Source organism: Erpetoichthys calabaricus, chromosome 7, assembly GCF_900747795.2.
Source record: "Erpetoichthys calabaricus chromosome 7, fErpCal1.3, whole genome shotgun sequence".
Lineage (NCBI taxonomy): Eukaryota > Metazoa > Chordata > Cladistia > Polypteriformes > Polypteridae > Erpetoichthys > Erpetoichthys calabaricus.
Window position 1 is genome coordinate 4,169,419 of NC_041400.2, and position 22,496 is coordinate 4,191,914.

General features: G+C 43.9%; 1 protein-coding gene across 1 annotated transcript in view; it reads right to left on the reverse strand.

The window, feature by feature from the left end:
• LOC114654489 (synaptopodin-2) overlaps positions 1-22,496 on the reverse strand; it is a 158,211-nt gene that overhangs the window by 88,180 nt on the left and 47,535 nt on the right. Inside the window, exon 2 of the mRNA XM_028805067.2 lies at positions 5,019-5,170. Coding sequence (XP_028660900.2) covers positions 5,019-5,170 — 152 coding nt within the window. The remainder of the gene's footprint in view (positions 1-5,018; positions 5,171-22,496) is intronic.

Here is a 22,496-nt window from a genome sequence, read left to right on the forward strand (position 1 = left end):
TCAAGGGGGTCTGCTGGAGCCAATCCCAGCCAGCACAGGGCGCAAGGCAGGAAACAAACCCCGGGCAGGGTGCCAGCCCACCACAGGGCACACACAAACACACCAAGCACACACTAGGGACAATTTAGAATCGCCAATCCACCTAACCTGCATGTCTTTGGACTGTGGGAGGAAACCCACGCAGACACGGGGAGAACATGCAAACTCCACACAGGCAGACCTGGGAAGTGAACCTGGGTCTCCTAACTGTGAGGCAGCAGCGCTACCCACTGTGCCACTGTGCCGCCCTATATAGTGACATTAGTCTTAAATTTATAACGTTTTTACTTCCAGTTTGTAATGCTTTGCATTTTCTGAAATGAATTTTGGCCGCAGGTTTGCCAGATGATTCAGCTGATTCAAGATTTGGAGACCAAGTCGCATCTTCTGAATGTTAAGCAGAACTGTTTGTCGTAAATTGAGAATGATTGACATATAGCGCCTTCAGAAAGTCCTCAGACCCTTCACGTTTGTCACGTTTTCTTGTGCTGAAGTCATTTCAATTCATTTTGATGCCCTCATCAAGCAGCACTCAACACTCCATACCCCGGACTGACTGGATGAAAACAGGACTGCAAATTTAATAAAAATTAAAATACGCTGAATAATCCCACTGACTGTCACAAGCATTCAGACCCTGCAGCTGAAGCCCCTCTGGTGGCCATTCCAGCCTGGAGCCTCATGAAGTTGGACACGTCGAGCATGACACGCCTAGATTTGTGGATTTTTCTTCCCTGCAGATCTTCTCTGGCTCAGTCAGGTGGGATTGAAGACCCCCCCCCCCCCCCCAAAGTGGGCGGCTACTGTCAGGTCTCTCCAGGGAGGTTTTGATTGGACATTCCCCTTAGCCACTGCTGTGTTGTCTTTGTGTCCTGTTGGAAGGGTCCTGAGTGCTCAGAGCAGGGGGCTTTGCTCCACTTGGCTGTCCCTCAACCCCATCTGATCTCTCTGCTCCTGCCGCTGAGCACCAAAGCCCACAGTCAATGACACTGCCACCACCGTGCGTCACCGTTAGAATGGTATGACAGAGGTGACGGGTTTCCTCCAGACACGGCGCTGCTCTTGGTTTCATCTGACGTCAGAATGGTGTTGCTCACAGTCCAGGAGTCCTTTGAGTGCCTTTGTGCAAACTCCAGGTCAGGTGGGCTTCCATGTGTCTGCGCAACTCCATGATAAACCCCAGAGTCCTTTTTAGAAGTTTCTCCTTGGAGCTCAGCAGGAGTGACCATCAGCTTCTTGGTCACCTCTCTTACTAAGACCCTCCTGCCACAATCGATCAGTCTGTGCTGGGTGGGCAGCTCTAGGAGTCGTCGTTGTTCCAAACTTCTACCTAAGATTTGTGAAGTTCTTGGGAACATTCAGATTTTTTTTTGTAGCCTCTAAGCCCTGTAGGCCGTTCTCCTTTGACCCCATGGCTTGGTTTGTGTCAAATGTGGGACCCTCTCTAGAGAAGTGTGTATCCCCCCATTCCTAATTAATTGAACTGGACCACAGCTGGACTCCAAATGAGGTGTACAAACATCTCAACGATGGTCAGCAGAATGGGGTGCACCTGAGCCAAAGCAAAAACGGACTGAGTACTCGTGTCAATGGGACAAAATAAACATGAATTCTGTTGTCACTTCGTCATTTTGGGGTACCGAGTGGTGATGATGAGGGGGACAATGAATTGAAATGATTTTAGTGAAGGAGATCCACCGGGACACCCATGGCATCTGTTTAAGCAGCAGTCAGAGTGGTGCGGCCTTGACTTTCAGCACAGATGCCTCCTCCTCCTCCTCCTGATGAATAGCGACAGGCTGGGCTTTGCATTGTGTAAAAATAAACTGGAGATGTCCATCATACGTGCTGCAATGATGAGGCCATGAAAGTGTAAATAGAGCCAATGACAGACAGAGGAGGACTACGGACCACCGCACTACGGCAGAGGAGCATCTGGGGCCTCATTTAATGAAAGTCTGCGTGGATTTGAGCGTGAAAATACAAAAAAAAAAAGAAACAGGATAAAACATTAAAGAAACATGGTCAGTTAAGAACAACGGCGAGTGGCGAAATACACAAATCTGTCAGTGTGCTGCTCTTGGCGGTGGTCTTGTTTGCCGAATGTTTTCCCAGAAATGTACCCAGCGGCCGTCTTAGGGCCGATTTATACTTCAGCGTCGAGTCTGCGCCGTAGCCCACGTAGCCAGTGGTGCAAATGTGACGAAGCCAGAGATTTAGAAAACCTGCCGTACGCTCAGTTCAATGAAATCTCATTCATTCAGTTATTTGTTACCTCGCTTTGTACTGAACAGGCTCAGGGGGTCTGCTGGAGCCCACCTCAGCTAGCATGGGGCGCATGGCAGGAACAGACCCTGGACAGGGCGCCAGTCCATCGCAGGGTGAACGCACACTCTGACACACACACACCAACCACGCACATACACACACAGACACGTACAAACACACATACCAACAACACCCACACCAACCACACACATCCACACACACACACTCTCACACACCAGGGCCAATCCTCCTGACCTGCATGCCTTTGGACTTTGTGGAGCTCCCAGAAGAAACCCACAAAGGGAGGACATGTAAGGTCCACACAGGGAAGACCCGAGACGTGACCCCTGGCCCCCTTCCTGCTGTAGCGCTGCTACTTCACCGCCGTGCTGCCATTTATGCAGTTCACCGTTCATTAATCACAATCACCTTGTTAATATGCGTACACCTCAAATGCCGCCCTGAAACATCCATATATGCTAATCAGCCTCATACATATGCAATCACGACACTGCACAACTTCATTGGCTGGTAGAGCAGCCCCTCCCTGCTGACACACTCAGACCCCGCCCCCTGCATTCAAATGTATCTGGCTGTGCTCCACAACTGAGAGCGTAAGATCATAGACAGAAGAGAGATACAGCAGAACATGTGCAGCATTATAACGCCACGCCTTTGTGTTCTGGTGTTCAGGAAAAGGCGTGAGGCGCCAGTGTCTGAGTGGGCGGTCACTGTCACATGTTGCGATTACAATGAATAGTGTGGCCGTGTGAAACACTGAGGGCTCAGCCACTTACCTTACTGACACGCCAGCCGTCACGTCTGCCAAAGCTACTTTGCCTCAAAATAAATGAATCACAGGCTGACCCAGGCCATGGAGACATGACATTTGGCTGACACACCTTGGATGACTTGTGCATTAATGGGTTGTCACTGCTCACGGTTAATAAAAGCAGCGTCATCAGTAGGTGCCCTTATTGCAATATGAGTGCAGTCAATCACTCCGATTAGCGAGAACCGGACATGGCTACAATGCTCTGTTTTATGTATGTGCGGCCACTCCGTACAAAAACTGAATGTAGGGCCTCAGTGGCCTGTGAATGGAATCCAGCACAGCAGACATGACAGAATGGAGCTTGGCTGACATTTTGGCCAGTCCTCTGAGAAGTGACAAAGGTAGATAGATATGAAAGGCTCAATATGATAGATAGATAGATAGATAGATAGATAGATAGATAGATAGATAGATAGATAGATAGATAGATAGATAGATAGATAGATAGATAGATAGATATGAAAGGCACTATATAATAGATAGATATGAAAGGCACAATATGATAGATAGATAGATAGATAGATAGATAGATAGATAGATAGATAGATAGATAGATAGATAGATAGATAGATATGAAAGGCACTATATAATAGATAGATATGAAAGGCACTATATGATAGATAGATAGATAGATAGATAGATAGATAGATAGATAGATAGATAGATAGATAGATAGATATGAAAGGCACTATATAATAGATAGATATGAGAGGCACAATATGATAGATAGATAGATAGATAGATAGATAGATAGATAGATAGATAGATAGATATGAAAGGCACTATACAATAGATATGAAAGGCACAATATGATAGATAGATAGATAGATAGATAGATAGATAGATAGATATGAAAGGCACTATATGATTGATAGATAGATAGATAGATAGATAGATATGAAAGGCACTATATAATAGATATGAAAGGCACTATATGATAGATAGATAGATAGATAGATAGATAGATAGATAGATAGATAGATAGATATGAAAGGCACTATATAATAGATAGATATGAAAGGCACAATATGATAGATAGATAGATAGATAGATAGATAGATAGATAGATAGATAGATAGATATGAAAGGCACTATATAATAGATAGATATGAGAGGCACAATATGATAGATAGATAGATAGATAGATAGATAGATAGATAGATAGATAGATAGATAGATAGATAGATATGAAAGGCACTATACAATAGATATGAAAGGCACAATATGATAGATAGATAGATAGATAGATAGATAGATAGATAGATATGAAAGGCACTATATGATTGATAGATAGATAGATAGATAGATAGATAGATAGATATGAAAGGCACTATATAATAGATATGAAAGGCACTATATGATAGATAGATAGATAGATAGATAGATAGATAGATATGAAAGGCACTATATAATAGATAGATATGAAAGGCACAATATGATAGATAGATAGATAGATAGATAGATAGATAGATAGATAGATAGATAGATATGAAAGGCACTATATGATAGATACTTTATTAATCCCCGAGGGGAAATTCACAAAGGTGAGGGAGGGAGATGAGATGAGGGAGAAGATGAAGTTTGAGGATTTGAGCATCAGGCTGCATGATCACACAGGTGTAAACAGTGGAGGGTCTGTGCAATCACACATCCAGACCCCCTTACCCAGGGCCAGTACAGAATAATCAGTTACCTTGACACACACACAAGTCAATGGAGGGGGGGGTCACACTCATTACAGACCTCTGCTGGTGAGGCCCACCAAGTAGCCAGTGACTTGGTGGTCCTCTCATGTCTCATCAGGCTGGTATACAATTCCATATTTTTAAATCTGTTAACATTCGTTTAAAATAATGGAACACATGACAGTCTTTACCGTTTAATTAACATCTGCAGGCTGTCCTCCACGTTGGCAAGGATCATCATAGCATCGGGCCAGGAGAGGTCTGAGCAGGGCTTTCCGTTGATGGAGACCACTTCATCACCCTCACTGAGTCCTGCCAGGTAGGCCTTACCTCCTTGTTCAATCTGTGGAAAGGAAGTGGCGATTATTCTTAAATGGAAAGTGCAGAGTTCTCAAAGTGATAAAGAAACAAGCAAACAGTCTTTATGGCATATAGCGCCTTTCTACAGCAAATACCATCCAGGTGGGAGCGTCGAGCGGTCGGCGCTCTGTCAAACCACGCAATCTATTGAGATGTGCTTCTGCCAGGGCCGGATTTTCCTATAGGCTAACTAGGCTTCAGCCTAGGGCCTCAAGATCAAGAGGGGCCTACATTCAAATTGTTAGCAAAATTTTATTATCTCTCATGTAATTTACAAACTTAAAAATAGAAGGTGAAAGGGCCTCATAAGTGGAATAGCCTAGGGCCTCTTTTCATATAAATCCGGCCCTGGCTTCTGCCCATGCGCATTATACATTTATTCTCAAACAACAGTCAATAAATGTTTCTTAAATAAATAAATACATTAACATTAATTAAAACAGACCCGACTAAATTAGTATTCGTCGTTTAAGCCATTAGGAGCAAACATATCTAATGCTTCAATGCCTTTCCCATTTTAATCTGGTTTTTTTTGTCCAGCATTGTTGTGATTGGAAGCTTTAGAAAAAAAAATCGGCCGATGGTGAATAATACCATAAAATATTATGTTCATTTCGACGTTTTCACTTTTAAACGTGTAAATATTTGCATGTGTTTTCGGCGGCACAAATCGACAGAACACCGGCATGCGCAGCTTGAGCTTTATTCGGAAATGTCAAATCAGGCAAGAATGACAACTAACACAACGGTAAGGCACAGACCGCTACAAATAACTGCCGAGAAGATTCTTTCTTTCTTTCTTTCTTTCTTTCTTTCTTTCTAACGGAAAACTCCAAGTGAAAATGCCCCGGATCAGAGTCTGCAGCGCAGAGAAAAACTCCTATTCCACAGTGACATCTAGTGTCTGAACAAGGGATTTATGGCACAGTGAGAAAGAAGGAAGACGTAACAAGTCAAGTTGGGGAGCAGGCACCGGTACAGTGCGGTGCCGCACCCACTAAACGCCGAAACAACTCGGGATCCCGGTTGACAACCCCTCAGGCTGACACGTAACAGCACTGCGAAATAAAGAGCGATGCCAGAACAACTTTTGGAAAATGAGCAAATGGTTATTTTGTAATTTTTTAAGAGTTTAATTTTATGTAAATTAGTTCACATGAAATAGTGAGGAATGCAGATTCACACACAATGTAGCATGAAGAATCAGAGGAACACATTCAGAGAATAAAAAGACCAATCTACAAGTTAGGATCTCCACAAGAACAAGACAGAACTCTGCTGTATCAATCAAACCATTCAGGGAACTCGGATTACTTATTTAGGGATTGGAAAACAGACTGAGGCAAAAGAGAGAAAGAAACTGCAGTCATTTGAAAGGCGATATATAGACAGATATGAAAGGTACTACATAACAGATAGATTTGTGCCCATACATTAAGATGGACCTGGATAGATATATATGAGAAGCACTATGGAATAGATAGATAGATAGATTACATAGATGTGAAAGGCACTATATAATAGATAGATAGATAGATAGATAGATAGATAGATAGATAGATAGATAGATAGATAGATAGATGTGAAAGGCACTATATAATAGATAGATAGATAAAAGGCACTAACTATATAATAAGATGTGAAGCAATTAAAACCTACACAATGCATTATGTTAGCAATACTATAACAGATGGAAATATGAGATGTATGAACAGATAGATAGTAAAGGCTCTATATAACCAATTGGTATTTGTGAAGTAGCTCTTAATAGATTGATGTGAACAACATGATATTAAATAGATAGACAGGGACATTTGAAAGGCGCTATATAGACAGACAGATAGATGAGTGTAAGTGAAGCTTGCAGTGTCTCTGTGACTTTTCTTGTCACGTCCCCCAGATGTCTGAATTGTCCCCAGAGTGTTCAGAAGTGTCAGCTGGGGTCTTGCTCTGGACTGGCACCTGGATTAGTTCCTACGTGTGCCCAGTGTTGTTGAGTATGTTATGCCAGCTTTCTTACTGTACATGGTGGCACATCCCGTGAAAACTGAATTTAAAAGCCTGACTGATTCCACTTCAAACGCCTGCTGCTGATGTCTGTGAAACAACGTGACCAGTAGATGGCGCTGGTGTGAAGTCCCACACTAAATTTTCAAATGGGGACTGAAGCCATCGTCACATAGAGAGGGACACGGGCCAACGTGGCGAGTGAACACACACACATGAACAGAAGACATGACAGCTGAAAGTCCAACAGATGGCTGACATCATTTCTCATCGTCTCGGTCTCACCCTCCTGCTCAGGATGTTAATATCGTGTGTCACATAATGCAAAATAAAAAAAAACTTTTTTCAAATAACAAAACACGTTTCCTTCTTGAGCTGGGAGTTCATCAATATTTGCACACGTAGAGGTAGTGAGGGCGGCACAGTGGGTAGCGCTGCTGCCTCACAGTTAGGAGACCTGGGTTCGCTTCCCGGGCCCTCCCTGCGTGGAGTTTGCTTGTTCTCCCCGTGTCTGCGTGGGTTTCCTCCCACAGTCCAAAGACATGCAGGTTAGGTGGATTGGTGATTCTAAATTGTGCTTGGTGTGTGCATGGTGTGTGTGTGTGTGTGTCCTGCGGTGGGTTGGCACCCTGCCCGAGGTTTGGTTCCTGCCTTGTGCCCCGTGTTGGCTGGGATTGGCTCCAGCAGACCCCCGTGACCCTGTGTTCGGATTCAGCGGGTTGGAAAATGGATGGATGGATCGAGGTAGTGAGGAGTTTGTTTCCATCCCAGCAGTGTTAGCACAAAGTCTGAAATTACAAAAATGTCCTCTGAAAAGCAGCGGTGAATTTCCCAGTTTCTTTATCTTAAAGCAGAGTAACTTTCTGTGCTGCCTCGGAGCAAAAGTGTTGTCAGGTGTTCGTTTATTATAAAGAGAAAGAAAAAAATATGTAAAATATGTAAATCAGAAGCCAGAAAACTGAAAGACCAAAAGTCCTGAATGTCAAAGAGTTCACACGAGTATTTTCTGGTCGTGGTTTATTTACTAGCGTTTTAATAAAAATAGTAAAATACACATTTGGGACATTGTGAGCAGAGGACATGTGGATCATGTGACACGAGTAACGAGAAATGTTTCACTTATCACAAGTTTCAAACATCATCGTCAAACGTTCTGAACAGCAACTCGGCACGTGCTTAATAAAAACCTCATCCATTCTGTTCCATTGTGGCTTATCTCTGTCACACTGAAGCACGACACACAGGTCTATGATAGTGCTGGCATTTTCAAAAATGTAAGGTTTTGCTTAGGTAAGAATGTTCTGTCACCGTTTCATTTCAGAATGATTGTCATGTGTACAGTGCATTGAAATTCCAATCCGCATGTTTGACCACCAGGCCACCACTGTCCACATCCAGTGGCCCAAACCTCGCCTCATATAATGCAACAACCGCCTTAAAAAAAGCATAAGTGTCTGTGTGTCTGTCTCTGTCATTCCAACAGATGGTGCATCAAAAAACATTTACACTGCTTTTACAAATCCCATACCAAATGGCAAATGAGAGAGACATAACGCATAGCATTGCTCATTCCAACAGATGGGGCTTCACAAACATTGGTGCTGCTTTTATGAATCCCAAATCAAAATGGCATATGAAAGCGACATACAGTATGTATTGCATTTGTCATTCTAACAGATGGCACATCACAAACATTAATAGAGCTTTTACGAATGCCATTCTAAGTGGCATCTAACAGAAAAATGTTAGATTTGCATTTGTCATTCCAACAGATGGTGCATCAAAAAACATTTACAGTGCTTTTACAAATCCCATACCAAATGGCAAATGAGAGAGACATAACGCATTGCATTGCTCATTCCAACAGATGGGGCTTCACAAACATTGGTGCTGCTTTTATGAATCCCAAATCAAAATGGCATATGAAAGAGACATACAGTATGTATTGCATTTGTCATTCTAACAGATGGCACATCACAAACATTAACAGAGCTTTTACGAATGCCATTCTAAGTGGCATCTAACAGAAAAATGTTAGATTTGCATTTGTCATTCCAACAGATGGTGCATCAAAAAACATTTACAGTGCTTTTACAAATCCCATACCAAATGGCAAATGAGAGAGACATAACGCATAGCATTGCTCATTCCAACAGACGGGGCTTCACAACCATTAGTGCTGCTTTTATTAATCCCAAATCAAAATGGCATATAAAAGGGACATACAGTATGTATTACATTTGTCATTCTAACAGATGGCACATCACAAACATTAACATAGCTTTTATGAATGCCATTCTAAGTGGCAACTAACAGAAAAATGTTAGTTTTGCATTTGTCATTCCAACAGATGGTGCATTATAAACATTTACAGTAGTGCATTTTACAACTACAAATAAGTGTCTAGTTGCTATATGTGGTGTGTGTGTGAGCGTTTATATATTTATTTAATTTTTGAGGTCTCTTCCCCTCTTTGCCTTTCTTAGCGCCTTGAGCATGGGAAAGGCGCTATATAAATAAAATGTATTATTATTACTATTTCATTGTGGCAGGATTTCCCAACATTTTGTAGATTCGATCAAGAAACTCCAACTTGAATACATTGTCAGTTAAGAAGGGGAGATAATAAACAGTGGAAATTGTTTGGGGGTCTGAATGCTTTTTTAAGGCACTGTGTCAGTCTGCCAGATGTGTGTTTGTGGGATTCGCTTGTTTTTGGATAGTTTGGCTGAGAAGCAGGCCGTCCAGAATCAACGTCAGGTTTGAGGCCCCCAGAGTCAGCCTTACAACAACAGCACGGGACCCCCGGCCCTGGAGCTCTTTTCCCAAACAGGAAGTGCGATTTCACAATGTTCCCAAAATAAAGAATGTTAATTGAAGCTTCAGCTCGTAACGTCCCTCAAGTGCTCTTTGATGGGGTTGGGCTGCTGACTTCTCTGTCTTTCATTTTTGATTTCTTTTTCTTTCCGGGCCTTTTTATTTATTCACCCTGAGACAACACGGCACACGTTTCAAATCTTGTTAAAATGTTTCTGACGTCTTTGCAGATCGGATGAGGCTTTGTGACGACGAGACTCCCACAGCGCGGCTGCATCATCTCCTGCTTTATTACACTTAAGAATCTTAACTCGTCAGAAATGGCCCATCATAAACTGAGACGGGGGACCAGTAGGGAAGTGAAGAGCAACCATAAGAAGCATCGAAGGCAGAGAAAGACCCACATAGAAAATTCTCAGGGGTAGAGGACATCTGGGGGCATCAGAAATCGTGTGGTATACTGCCTCTAATGGTAGAGAGTGGGCAACCTGGATTATGCCAGGGGGCGCCTGATCCTTAATGTATTATGGAAACACAAGAACTTTCTGAGGAGCCTCACCGACAAATTCACTAGAAACAGACCCGACTTTCAGTGTCCCCATTGTCTGAGAATGTGTGACAGTAGCACCAGGTGTGTTCTGTCACTTTCATTCATGTCATGGAGGTGGAGGGGGGGGGGGTCTTTAATGACCTTTTGGGCTGAGCCATCAGCAGTGTGTCTGTCTGCGGAGAGAGTGTCGACCTCGTCGAGAGGTCTACTTACCTCGGTGGTGACGTTCACATCTCTGGTGACTCTTCCTATGAAGTCAGTAGATGGATTGGGAGAGCATGGGGGAGGGTCATGAGGTCACCACAAAGGGGTGTGTGGTGGTCCTGATATCTCAGCAAGAGGACGAAGTCTTTAGAGTCCTGGTGCTCCCTGTTTGTGAGACATGGACGCTATCCAGTGACCTGAGATGAAGACTGGACTCCTGTGTCTCTTCGGAGGGTCCTTGGGTCCCACTGGTGTGACTTTGTGTTGCTCATGGAGTCCCGAATGAGGCACATGACCTGCATTGTGAGGGAGTGTCAGTTACAGCACTACGGCCATGTGACACCATTACCCGAGGGTGATCCGGCTCACAGGACCCTCATTGCTGATGATCAGAACAGCTGGCCCAGGTCAAGGGGACGCCCCCCTAACACCTGGCTGAGGCAAATAGAGGGTCATTTCTGGGGGTCTGCCTGGGGGAATGCCAACTGGCATCCTGAGCTGTTTGCTGTGTGGTATATGGTGGGTGCAACAATGTGCTTTACCAGTGGATGCCCCCCAACCTGATGGAGAGGGGTGAATAAACATGTGTCATTGCCATACTGTTGATGGAAGTGGGCAAGCATGATACGACAGCTGGACACAGAGGGTGGCATCCTGCATAGAAGCACAGAATGCCAGGTGGCAGGCCAGCACCAGGAACCGAGGAGTGGGGGGGCTGAGGGTTTAGAAGAGCTGCTGTTTGGCCTCTTGGAAAGATGTTGCTGGGAAGTGGCAGACCTGGGGTCTCAATTATAAAACTTGGTGTGGATTTGAGTGTAAAATATGCGTACGCCCAAAATACAGGAAAATGCATATGGCAAAAAAAATAAAATAAAATACAAGATTTATAAAACGGTGGCACAGTGGGTAGCGCTGCTGCCTCGCAATAAGGACACCTGGGTTCGCTTCCCGGGTCCTCCCTGTGTGGGTTTCCTCCCACAGTCCAAAGACATGCTGATAGGTGCATTGGCGATCCTAAATTGGCCCTAGTGTGTGTGTGTGTGTGTGTGTGTCCTGCGGTGGGTTGGCACCCTGCCCAGGATTGGTTCCTGCCTTGTGCCCTGTGTTGGCTGGGATTGGCTCCAGCAGACCCCCGTGCCCCTGTGTTTGGATTCAGCGGTTTGGAAAATGGATGGATGGATGGGTGGATTTATAAAACCGTTTAAACAAACATTAAACAAACGCAGTATATTAAGAAGAGCGCTGAAGTGTTTTTCGCCGTGAATCTGCTGCATTTGTTGGTGATCTTGTCTGCCGAATGTTGTTAGAAAATGACGTTGGGCTTACAGGCAGTGACTGTGCTCGCCTGGTTTAGTTCTTATTTATCAAATCGAGTCCAATACGTACAGAAATGTGCTGACAGGACTCCATCATTACACACAGAAGTCAGATCTGGTGGGCGGCATGGTGGCTCAGTGGGTAGCGCTGCTGACTCGCAGTTAGGAGACCCGGCTGGGTTCACTTCCCGGATCCTCCCTGCGTGGAGTTTGCATGTTCTCCCCGTGTCGGCGTGGGTTTCCTCTCACAGTCCAAAGACATGCAGGTGAGGTGCATTGGCGATTCTAAATTGTCCTTGGAGTGTGTGTGTGTGTGTGCGCGCACTGCGGTGGCTGGGATTGGCTCCAGCAGACCCCTGTGACCCTGTGTTAGGATATAGCAGGTTGGAAATAAAAAAATACGCCCGCTTATGGTCATCATCAAATCTTATCACGCCACTGCCGTACCCAGGTAAAAGCGGCGTCATTAGCATTCTTAAGATCTTCATCGGTGGGGCCTCGGGAACATTCATGGAACATTCATCCACTGCCCGCTTATGGTGAAGCAGGATGAGCGCTGCGGCTGGTTCTGCGGGTCCTGCCTGCGTCTCAATGGCTCGTTCGCTTTTCTTGTGTGCTATCAACACCGCCATCTAGTGTTCAGACGTGTGCCTGCAGCGCGTAGCGACACGCACGTTTAAAAGGCTTTCTCGACGGCTTTGACATCTGCGCAGAAGTTCTTCCTCAGCTTTCAGGCGAACAGTTTTTGTAAAATTTGCAGCTGATAACAGCAACAGGCTGTTTAGAAAGGCTTGTTAAGTTGATTTGTTTTCAATCCTATTTTTTGTAAAAATTGATCTATTTATATGGAAAGATGACAATTTGAAAAAAAAGAACAATGAAACAGATAACAAAGCATTAAATAGAATAACGAACAATAAGCCAGAGTAAAATACTAAATCCATCCATCCATCCATTATCCGACCCGCTATATCCTAACACAGGGTCACGGGGGTCTGCTGGAGCCAATACCCAGCCAACACAGGGCACAAGGCAGGAAACAATCCCGGGCAGGGTGCCAACCCACCGCAGGACACACATAAACACACCAAGCAGACACTAGGGACAATTTAGCATCGCCAATCCTCCTAACCTGCATGTCTTAGGACTGTGGGAGGAAACCCACGCAGACACGGGGAGAACATGCAAACTCCACGCGGTGGGGACCTGAGGTGCAAACTCTTGCCTCCCTACTATGAGGCAGCAGCACTAACACTGCACCACCGTGCCACTCATATTAAATGATAGTATAGTATAGTAAAGTACAGTATAGTAGGAGCTGTAATAGTAATATCGGAACAATGGAACATTCAGTTCGAGAATACATGGTGTATATTATATTATATTATATTATACTTGGGGGCTCCGCCCCCTGCTCGCTTCGCTCGCCAACCCCTGGCGTTGGGGCATGACAAAGAGTGAGATGTATGAATGAGATATAGAATAGTGTGCAGGTGTGGATGATGCATATAGAAAGTAAAAAATAGAGTGTTTGGCACAGAGTAATGGTTTATTGGAATATTTCTTTGTACACAACATTAGTAGTAAAGATGGTGTCCTGTCCTTGAATGAGTCTTCCTTGGCATGGATCATTTATAACTCTAACTTTAACGTCAGATGAACGTCGAACACGTGAGAAGGCAACATAAAGTTGTCCATGTCCAAAAACGGGTTCAGAGAGGTAGATGCCAACCTTGTCCATGGTTTGTCCTTGTGATTTGTTGATGGTCATGGCAAATGCAGGTTTAATGGGGAACTGTCAGCGTTTCAATGTTAAAGGTAATTCTAGGTCAGAACTCGTAAGGTCAATTCTAGGAATGAGAACAGTATTGTTAGCATGTGATCCTGTAAGAACTGTTGCTTGAATAACATCGTGTGTTATGGTGTTGACGACTAACCGTGTGCCATTGCATAAACCCTGTTTTGTGTTAAGGTTTCTTAATAGCATGATTATTGTTCCGTTTTTAAGGCTAAGATTGTGTTGTGGTAATCCGGCTGGGTTAATAGTGTTCAAATATTCTAAGGGGAAATTCAGATGTTCATTGTCGTCATCAGAGTCAAGTTTGTCAGAGCTTAGAAAGAGCCGTGTCTCTCCAGGAAGTAATGAAATGACCTGGTTATTAATGTGATCAACATTCATATTTTTTGGACATAATATAGTGCGTTCTGTTAAAAGGGGCATTTGGTCCAATGAGATTGCTGTTCCAAATATCTCTGTAACTAAGTCGTCGCAGATAAAGGATTGGGGAATTGTAATAATATCTGGGTGAAGTCCATCTGTATTGGTGAGTGTACCATTTCCCAGTTGTAATAGCCAATTGTTATATTCTGGATCTGGACATCGCATGTTTTGCACTAACTGTATTGTTTGAAAGCAATGCCAATTGTCTGCGTATTTTAAGGTGGACTGAACAATAGCTGAGCGCATGGCATGTGGAACAATAGCTAATCACTGTCTAAAATCACCTCCTAATAAAAGTACTTTTCCTCCAAAGGGAAGATTATTATTCATCAACGTTTGTAGAAGTTTATCAATGGTGTTGAGTAAGTGACTGGATGCCATTGTACATACATCAATAATTAACAGTTTCGCAAGACGGATGTCATATTTGTCCACATATGCGAAAGCAGTATGGGCCATTGCCTTTTGGTGGCCTGATATGTACTCCGGTAGATGCAAAAGCAAATGAACTATTGTAGGATGTAATGCAGTTCATAAAGTTTTTACTTTCAGGCACATCGTTAGTTAGAAGCTTCTGTAGATATTCAGGATATGAATGTAAAGGAGGCAGTCTAATCTGCCCCTTTTGACAACAACGTGTAAATTCATTACTTGTATTGCCAGTTGTTTCTTCTGTGAAGTTAAGTGAATGACAATGATTGCAAATGACATTCATTAATCCCAATGAATTTTCCTCAATAGTGCACTCATTATTGAAGGCGTTGTCAGCCAAGTGGCACAAGCCTTTAGCAGGTGTCTGGCATTGATGTCCGCGACGGGCAGGTTTTGCTTGTGGCGTTTGAGAGGCGCGTTGTTGCATGTCCAGTATTTGTGACGCACTATTTTGGAGGTGCAATCGATTCGCCTGTGCTGTGCGAAAAGTCCGTTTCAGTCTACGTCGTGCATTGTTTGTATCGAGTCTTGTCCGTTTTTGTATGTCGGTCAGTTGAGCTTTCTGTTTTTGGAGCCTTGCTTGCTTGTTTTCTGTCAGTTCATATGCACGTTGTACACGTCTGCGTTCATTTATGCTGTCTCTTCGCTCCCGTTTTTGTATGTCTGAGACGCGAGGTCTTTCGGTTTGAACTCGTGCTTGTTTCGATGCAGCACTTTGAGACGCGCGCTGTATGCGTCTATGTTCATTGTGTCTGTCCATTTGGGCACGTCTCTGTAACGGGGTTAGTTGAGCTTTGCGTTTTTGAAGCCGAGACATTTTTTCTCCCGGAGTTTCAGAAGCGCGTTGTATGCGCCGCCGTGTATTTTGTTTTTTCATGCGGGTTCGTGTGTTTGGTCCCGTTATCCGAGCCGAATCGTTTTGTACCCGTGAGCGTGTATTCATGACTTGTTTGTTCCTCAGCGTGCGAAATATGGATAAGTAATATGGAGGATCGCACTCACTGTTAATATGGAGCCTTTTCTGCAGTTGAACGGTTAATAGTGCTTTATTGTAAGGAGATCCACGTATGCTGCATAGTGTGAACGTGTTGAGATGATGTATGTTTAATATGGACGGTTCCTTTACAAATGGGGCTTTGGGTGTCATTTCTTATTTTTTCTGTGGTTGTGCCCGCCTATCGCGGCGCCTCATTTCTTGGGGCGCCTGCGCAGTACGTCTTTTTGCGGCTACGGCCCATGGCCGGATGTCCCTGCGTCCATCCGGTTTAGCATTCTCGGTTAGTAATATGGATTATATTATATTATATTAAAATCCATCCATTTTCCAACCTGCTGAATCTGAACACTGGGTCATGGGGGTCTGCTGGAGCCAATCCCAGCCAACACAGGGCACAAGGCAGGAACCAATCCTGGGCAGGGTGCCAACCCACCGCAGAACGGTGTGAGGCCATATAAAGCTTTGTAGGTTGTTAAAAGAATTTGATATTCAATCCTGTAAGACACAGGGAGCCAGTGCAGGCGGAGCAGGATGGCTGTGATGTGCTCGATGCTGCTGGTCCGTGTCAGGACTCTTGTGGCCGAGTTTTGAATAAGCTGGAGCTGTGATACAAGATTAGAAGGGGCACCTGCCAGCAGCGAGTTACAATAATCAATAATCGATACAATAATCAATAAAAGCAGAGAGAAGTTTCTCATCATTAGAAAAAGGGAGGAAGGAGCGAACACGGGATATGTGATGGATGTGAAAGGAAAAAAGTTTCTTAATGTGATTTATGTGGGCATAATAAGAGAGGGAGGAATCAAAAATGACACCAAGATTCTTTACAGTAGAGGCAGGTCTGATGAGATCATGTGACGATGCCGGTTTGGCTCCGTGCTCCCACCTGCTGTTAGGGAGCCCTTGAACCCAACACCGTCGGTAATGCCACCGATGAGCTAGACAGTGAGGTGACAACAATGAGCAAGGGGATGGTGTAACAAAGTGCTTTTATTAAAAGAATAATCCAAATCAAATCAGTGTTCTAATAAAGTGCTGTGCAGTTCATTCAAAGTTTCAATAAATAAATAATCCATAAAAAGAAACGTGTGGAGGTTAAAAATACACATAAAAAACAATCCTTTAAAACGAGGTTAAAACATATTTCAGAAAACAGTCTTCAAAAACAGATAGATAGATAGATAGATAGATAGATAGATAGATAGATAGATAGATAGATAGATAGATAGATACTTTATTAATCCCAAGGGGAAATTCACATAAAATCCATGCCCACATTATAAAAGTAAGTGTGTCCAGGGAATGAATCCACATAAAATAAAGTGATAGGAGTTTGCATGTTCTCCCCGTGTCTGCGTGGGTTTCCTCTCACAGTCCAAAGACATGCAGGTTAGGTGGATTGGCGATTCTAAATTGGCCCTAGTGTGTGTTTGTGTGGTTTGGCACCCTGCCTGGGATTGGCTCCTGCCTTGTGCCCTGTGTTGGCTGGGATTGGCTCCGGCAGACCCCCGTGACCCTGTGTTCGGATTCAGCGGGTTGGAGAATGGATGGATGGATGAGATCAGTGCTATCAGTTATCACTGATTATGAATCTGGTTGAAGCAAAAACCTGAAGCCACAGTGGGGTCCCCCAGGACCGACTTTGAGAACCCCTGGTTTAGACCACCGTACTGACCTCCCAAACCCCCCCCCCCCCCCCCCCATTCATTCAGGTGCATTTATATGTCAATCAATTGAAACCCCGGACAGGTGACCACTAATTCTGGGATGTCTAAAACCCAGTGGGCTTCACCTGTCAGGATTTAGGGTGGTCTTGTTTAAGGTGGTCAGTTCATTTATTTATTTATTTATTTATTTTTTGAACTTTATTTAGACCACTTTGCAGAAATCTGTTTTCTCTTAAAGGGTCTTTTTCTGTGGATTATTCTCAAAAAAGCCAAATAAAATCCCCAGCGTTGTGTGGTATAACAATAAAATGTCAGCTTCTCAGTGTGATGAATGGCTCTTTATGGGCCCTGTAGATGTAAAGATGGGCGAATCATCAAAGCCCACCAGTGGTGAAGTCTCTTTTAATAGACTTTAGGATTTGCACATCTCGTTTAATTCCCTGCTGCTCACTCGGTCCAGCCGCCCGCCCGGCCGTATGACTTATATGGTTATCTGCCCGGCCAGAAGGGCTTTTATCGTACAACTGCTCTGATCTCTCGTGCCAGCAAGATAAAACTGAAGATCTTACAAAGAAAACCGCAGCCATACAAGGAATGGGAAATGTGCAAGCAGATGTTCGAGAGGAATTCAGACCCTCTGCCAGCATTGGCCGAAAGAAGCAGAAACAAAGTGGGATTTAAAATGAAAAGTTTTCTCCTGAGGGGCGATACGGTGGTGCAGTGCTGCCTCGCAGTGAGGAGATCCAGGTTGGCTTGTTCTCCCCGTGTCTGCGTGGGTTTCCTCCCACAGTCCAAAGACATGCAGGTTAGGTGCATTGGTGATCCTAAATTGTCCCTAGTGTGTGCTTGGTGTGTGTGTGTGTGTGTGTGTGTTTATGCCCTGCGGTGGGCTGGCGCCCTGCCCAGGGGTTGTTCCTGCCTTGCACCCTGTGTTGGCTAGGATTGGCTCCAGCAGACCCCCGGTGTCCCTGTGTTGGGACTGACTGAGTTCTTTCCTGCTGCTCACAGCATACTGGGGGAGTTTGGCAGAAACAGCAGGAACGATGGGTCACCAGAAGAGGGTGATGTTGGAATATGGTGTCCATCTGGGGGTCAGTGCTGGTGCCACTGCTAATTGTAATGCGCCTCGATCAGCCCCCCCAACATTAAAACCACCAGCCTGATATTGTGTTGCCAGAACCCCCCCCCCCCCCCAACATCATGCTGACCCACCCAGGCCTGGAATCCACAAGACCTCTGAAGGTGACCTGTGGCACCAAGTCAAGTCCTGCAAATTGCAAAGTGGGGGTCTCCATGGCTTGGACTCGTTCTTCCAGCACAGATACTCAGTCGGATTGGGAGCCGGGGAGTTTGGAGGCCAAGTGTACCCCTTCAGCTCTTTGTTGCGTTCCTCCAACCATTCCTGATCAGTTTTTTGCAGAGTGGCAGGACGCGTTATCCTGCTGAAAGAGACCACTGCCATCAGGGGATGCAGGTGGGGGTGAAGTGTTCTGGAACAATCTTTAGGTTGGTGGGACATGTCAAAGTAACATTCACGTGAATGCCAGGTTTCCCAGCAGATCATCACACTGACTCTGCCAGCTTGTCTTCTACCCATTGTGCCTCCTGCTGCCATCTCAGCAGTCAGGGTGTGCTAAACTGAAGTAGCGAGTCTTCAGCCTGAGAGTGAAGGGGCATCTCTTATAGTAGCAGGCAGACCAGTCCACAGTTTAGGGGCCCTGTAACTAAAAGCTCGACCTCCCACTGTTATTTTATTAATCCTGGGAATCCTAAGCAGACCGGCATCTTGAGATCTTAATGTGCGCTCAGGTTTGTAAGTCATGATAAGTTCAGACAAGTAAGCCGGACCTCAGCCATTTAATGCTTTATATGTTAAAAGAAGGATTTTGAACTCTGCCCTAAACTTAACCGGGAGCCAGTGTAAGGACGTGAGGACTGGGGTTATGTGTTCGTATTTTCTTGTTCTTGTAATAATTCTTGCAGCAGCATTTTGGATTAACTGGAGGCTGTATAAAGAACAGTTTGAACATCCAGTGAACACCACATTGTACCTACTAGAGATAAATGCAGGGATTGATTTCTCAGAATCCTGTTTATTTAGAAAGCGCCTCAATTTCCCAACATTTTTAAGATGGAGCTTTTGATTTTGATAAAGATTTGAGCTTTTCTTTTGTATTCTCCTTTTTTATGTAGTGAGAAGTCAAGTAAAATGACCCCCTAACTAAAAAGATTACAATAGGTACACTAGATCGGAGTTGTGTTGAAAGCTTGCATATAATTTAATCTATTTAGTTAAGTCAGCGTTTCTCAACCTTTAAGTATTTGCGACCCAAGTTTTCATAACAGTGTTAATCGCGCCCCCCTAACGTTTTTTTGAAACCATAATAAAATTTATTCCTATATTTTTTGCTGCCGATACACAGCTACAAGTTTAAAATTTTCCTACGAATCGCGAAATTATGCCACATATGGCAACATCGTACCCCCTTTTTTTGTTAACTTTGCGCCCCACAGTTTGAGCAGTGCCGAGTTAGGGGGTCACTTTGCTTGACTTCTCACTACACCCTTAATGGCTAACGTGGTACAACACTCCAGTCCTTTATCTTTTGTAAATAGACTTGGGGGCTTTGCCCTCTGCTTGCCCACCCCCCTGCATGCATTGTGAAGGGGGGGGGGGGCTGAATGCACGCTAAGGAGATGCGGTCTGATCAGCTGCTGGCTTTCTTTCTACTGCTGCTACCGAGCTGCGTGTTCTGCTTGTCGCGCTGCGCGTCGATCATTTAAAAGCCCGTACAGCAGCTGACGTTAAAGTGTCTCCGAGAAAATCACGTCTCATCTCCTTCCAAGCCTTCCAAGATTATTTTTTATATAACAGAGAGTGTGACGATGCGGGTTCGTGCGATGCTCCCATCTTCTGTCCGGAAGCCCTTGAACCCGTCACCGCCGGTAATGCTACCCATGAGCTAGGCAGTGAGGCAACGACAATGGAGCAAGGGGATGGCGTATAAAAGTGCCAAGTGCTTTTATTAAAACAACAGAACAACAAAATAAACAAGTGCAGTGCTTCACAAAGAGTCATTAAATAAATAATCCATAAAAACAGATGTGAAAAGTGGAGGTTAAAACAATAGAAAAAAGTCATTAAAACCACGAGGTTATGATACTGTAGGAAGCAGTCTTTTAACACTAGAATTACCAGAGCCAACGAAAAAACTCGTAGATGTGGCCCACCTTAAATCGCTTCTTAAAAACCACAACGACAAGCCCGGTGACTTTTTACCCAGCGGCTCTCCGGCTTCCCCCGTCTGGGCTTCTCAACAGATCTGACCTTCACTCTGCCTGCTTCAGCTCTTCAGTTCTCCTCTCCAAAGCCTGGCTCCGGTAGGCCTCTCCTGACAGCGACTTGCCACACTGGGGCAAGTCCCGACTCCCACTGCCTTACGCAGAGAGTCATCCGCCCTCCATGATCACTCAGCAGGAGTGACCGCTACTACTATCCCCCGGGTGTCGGCCCAACACTCAGGCTCCCCGTTCAGCTGCAACGTGAGCCGCCACTCGCTCTCTCTCTCTCAGTCCACCGCTCCCTCCTTTCTCCTGCAACCTCCCGTCCGTTCTTTCTTTCTTCTTCTCCCTTAGTTGACTCGCACTTCTATATACAGGGGGTCCTCGGGTTACAACGTCTCGACATACGACGTTTCGAGTTTACAATGCTCACTTCCATAAGAACTTAAAAAAAAAATTGAGACATGAGTAGGAATAAAGGTAAGGATTTGTTTTTACACTCATTTTTTCTGTTATTACAGTACAATCTGAATTTTAAATCGCATATTAATCAGATCACTAGGACAGCATTTTTTCACTTAAGAAACATAGCAAAAGTTAGAGCTCTTATAACATTGAAAGACACTGAGAAATTAGTTCACGTGTTTGTTTTCAGTCGACTAGATTACTGTAACGCACTCCTCTCAGGACCACCCAAAAAAGACATAAATCGATTGCAACGAGTGCAGAATGCAGCTGCTAGAATCCTAACTCGGAAAAGAAAATCCGAGCACATCTCTCCAGTTTTGATGTCACTACACTGGTTACCTGTGTCATTCAGGATTGACTTTAAAATATTGCTTATGGTTTATAAAGCCTTCAATAATCTCGCCCCATCTTGTATATCGGAATGTCTGACGTCTTATATTCCAAATCGCAACCTCAGATCCTCAACTGAGTGTCTCCTTAGAATTCCAAGAGCAAAACTTAAAAGAAGTGGTGAGGCGGGCGGCCTTCTGCTGTTAGGCACCTAAAATCTGGAATAGCCTGCCAGTAGGAATTCGCCAGGCTGATACAGTGGAGCACTTTAAAAAACTGCTGAAAACACATTACTGTAACATGGCCTTCTTATAACTTCACTGTAATTTAATCCTGATACTCTGTATATTCAATTCATTATAATAACTATTCATGGTGGCTCTAAAATCCCTCCTAGATAGATAGATAGATAGATATGAAAGGCACTATATAATACATAGATAGATAGATATGAAAGGCACTATATAATACATAGATAGATAGATAGATATGAAAGGCACTATATAATACATAGATAGATAGATATGAAAGGCACTATATAATACATAGATAGATAGATAGATATGAAAGGCACTATATAATACATAGATAGATAGATATGAAAGGCACTATATAATACATAGATAGATAGATATGAAAGGCACTATATGATAGATAGATAGATAGATAGATAGATAGATAGATAGATAGATAGATAGATAGATAGATATGAAAGGCACTATATAATACATAGATAGATAGATAGATATGAAAGGCACTATATAATACATAGATAGATAGATATGAAAGGCACTATATAATACATAGATAGATAGCTATGAAAGGCACTATATGATAGATAGATAGATAGATAGATAGATAGATAGATAGATAGATATGAAAGGCACTATATGATAGATAGATAGATAGATATGAAAGGCACTATATAATACATAGATAGATAGATATGAAAGGCACTATATAATACATAGATAGATAGATAGATAGATAGATAGATAGATAGATAGATATGAAAGGC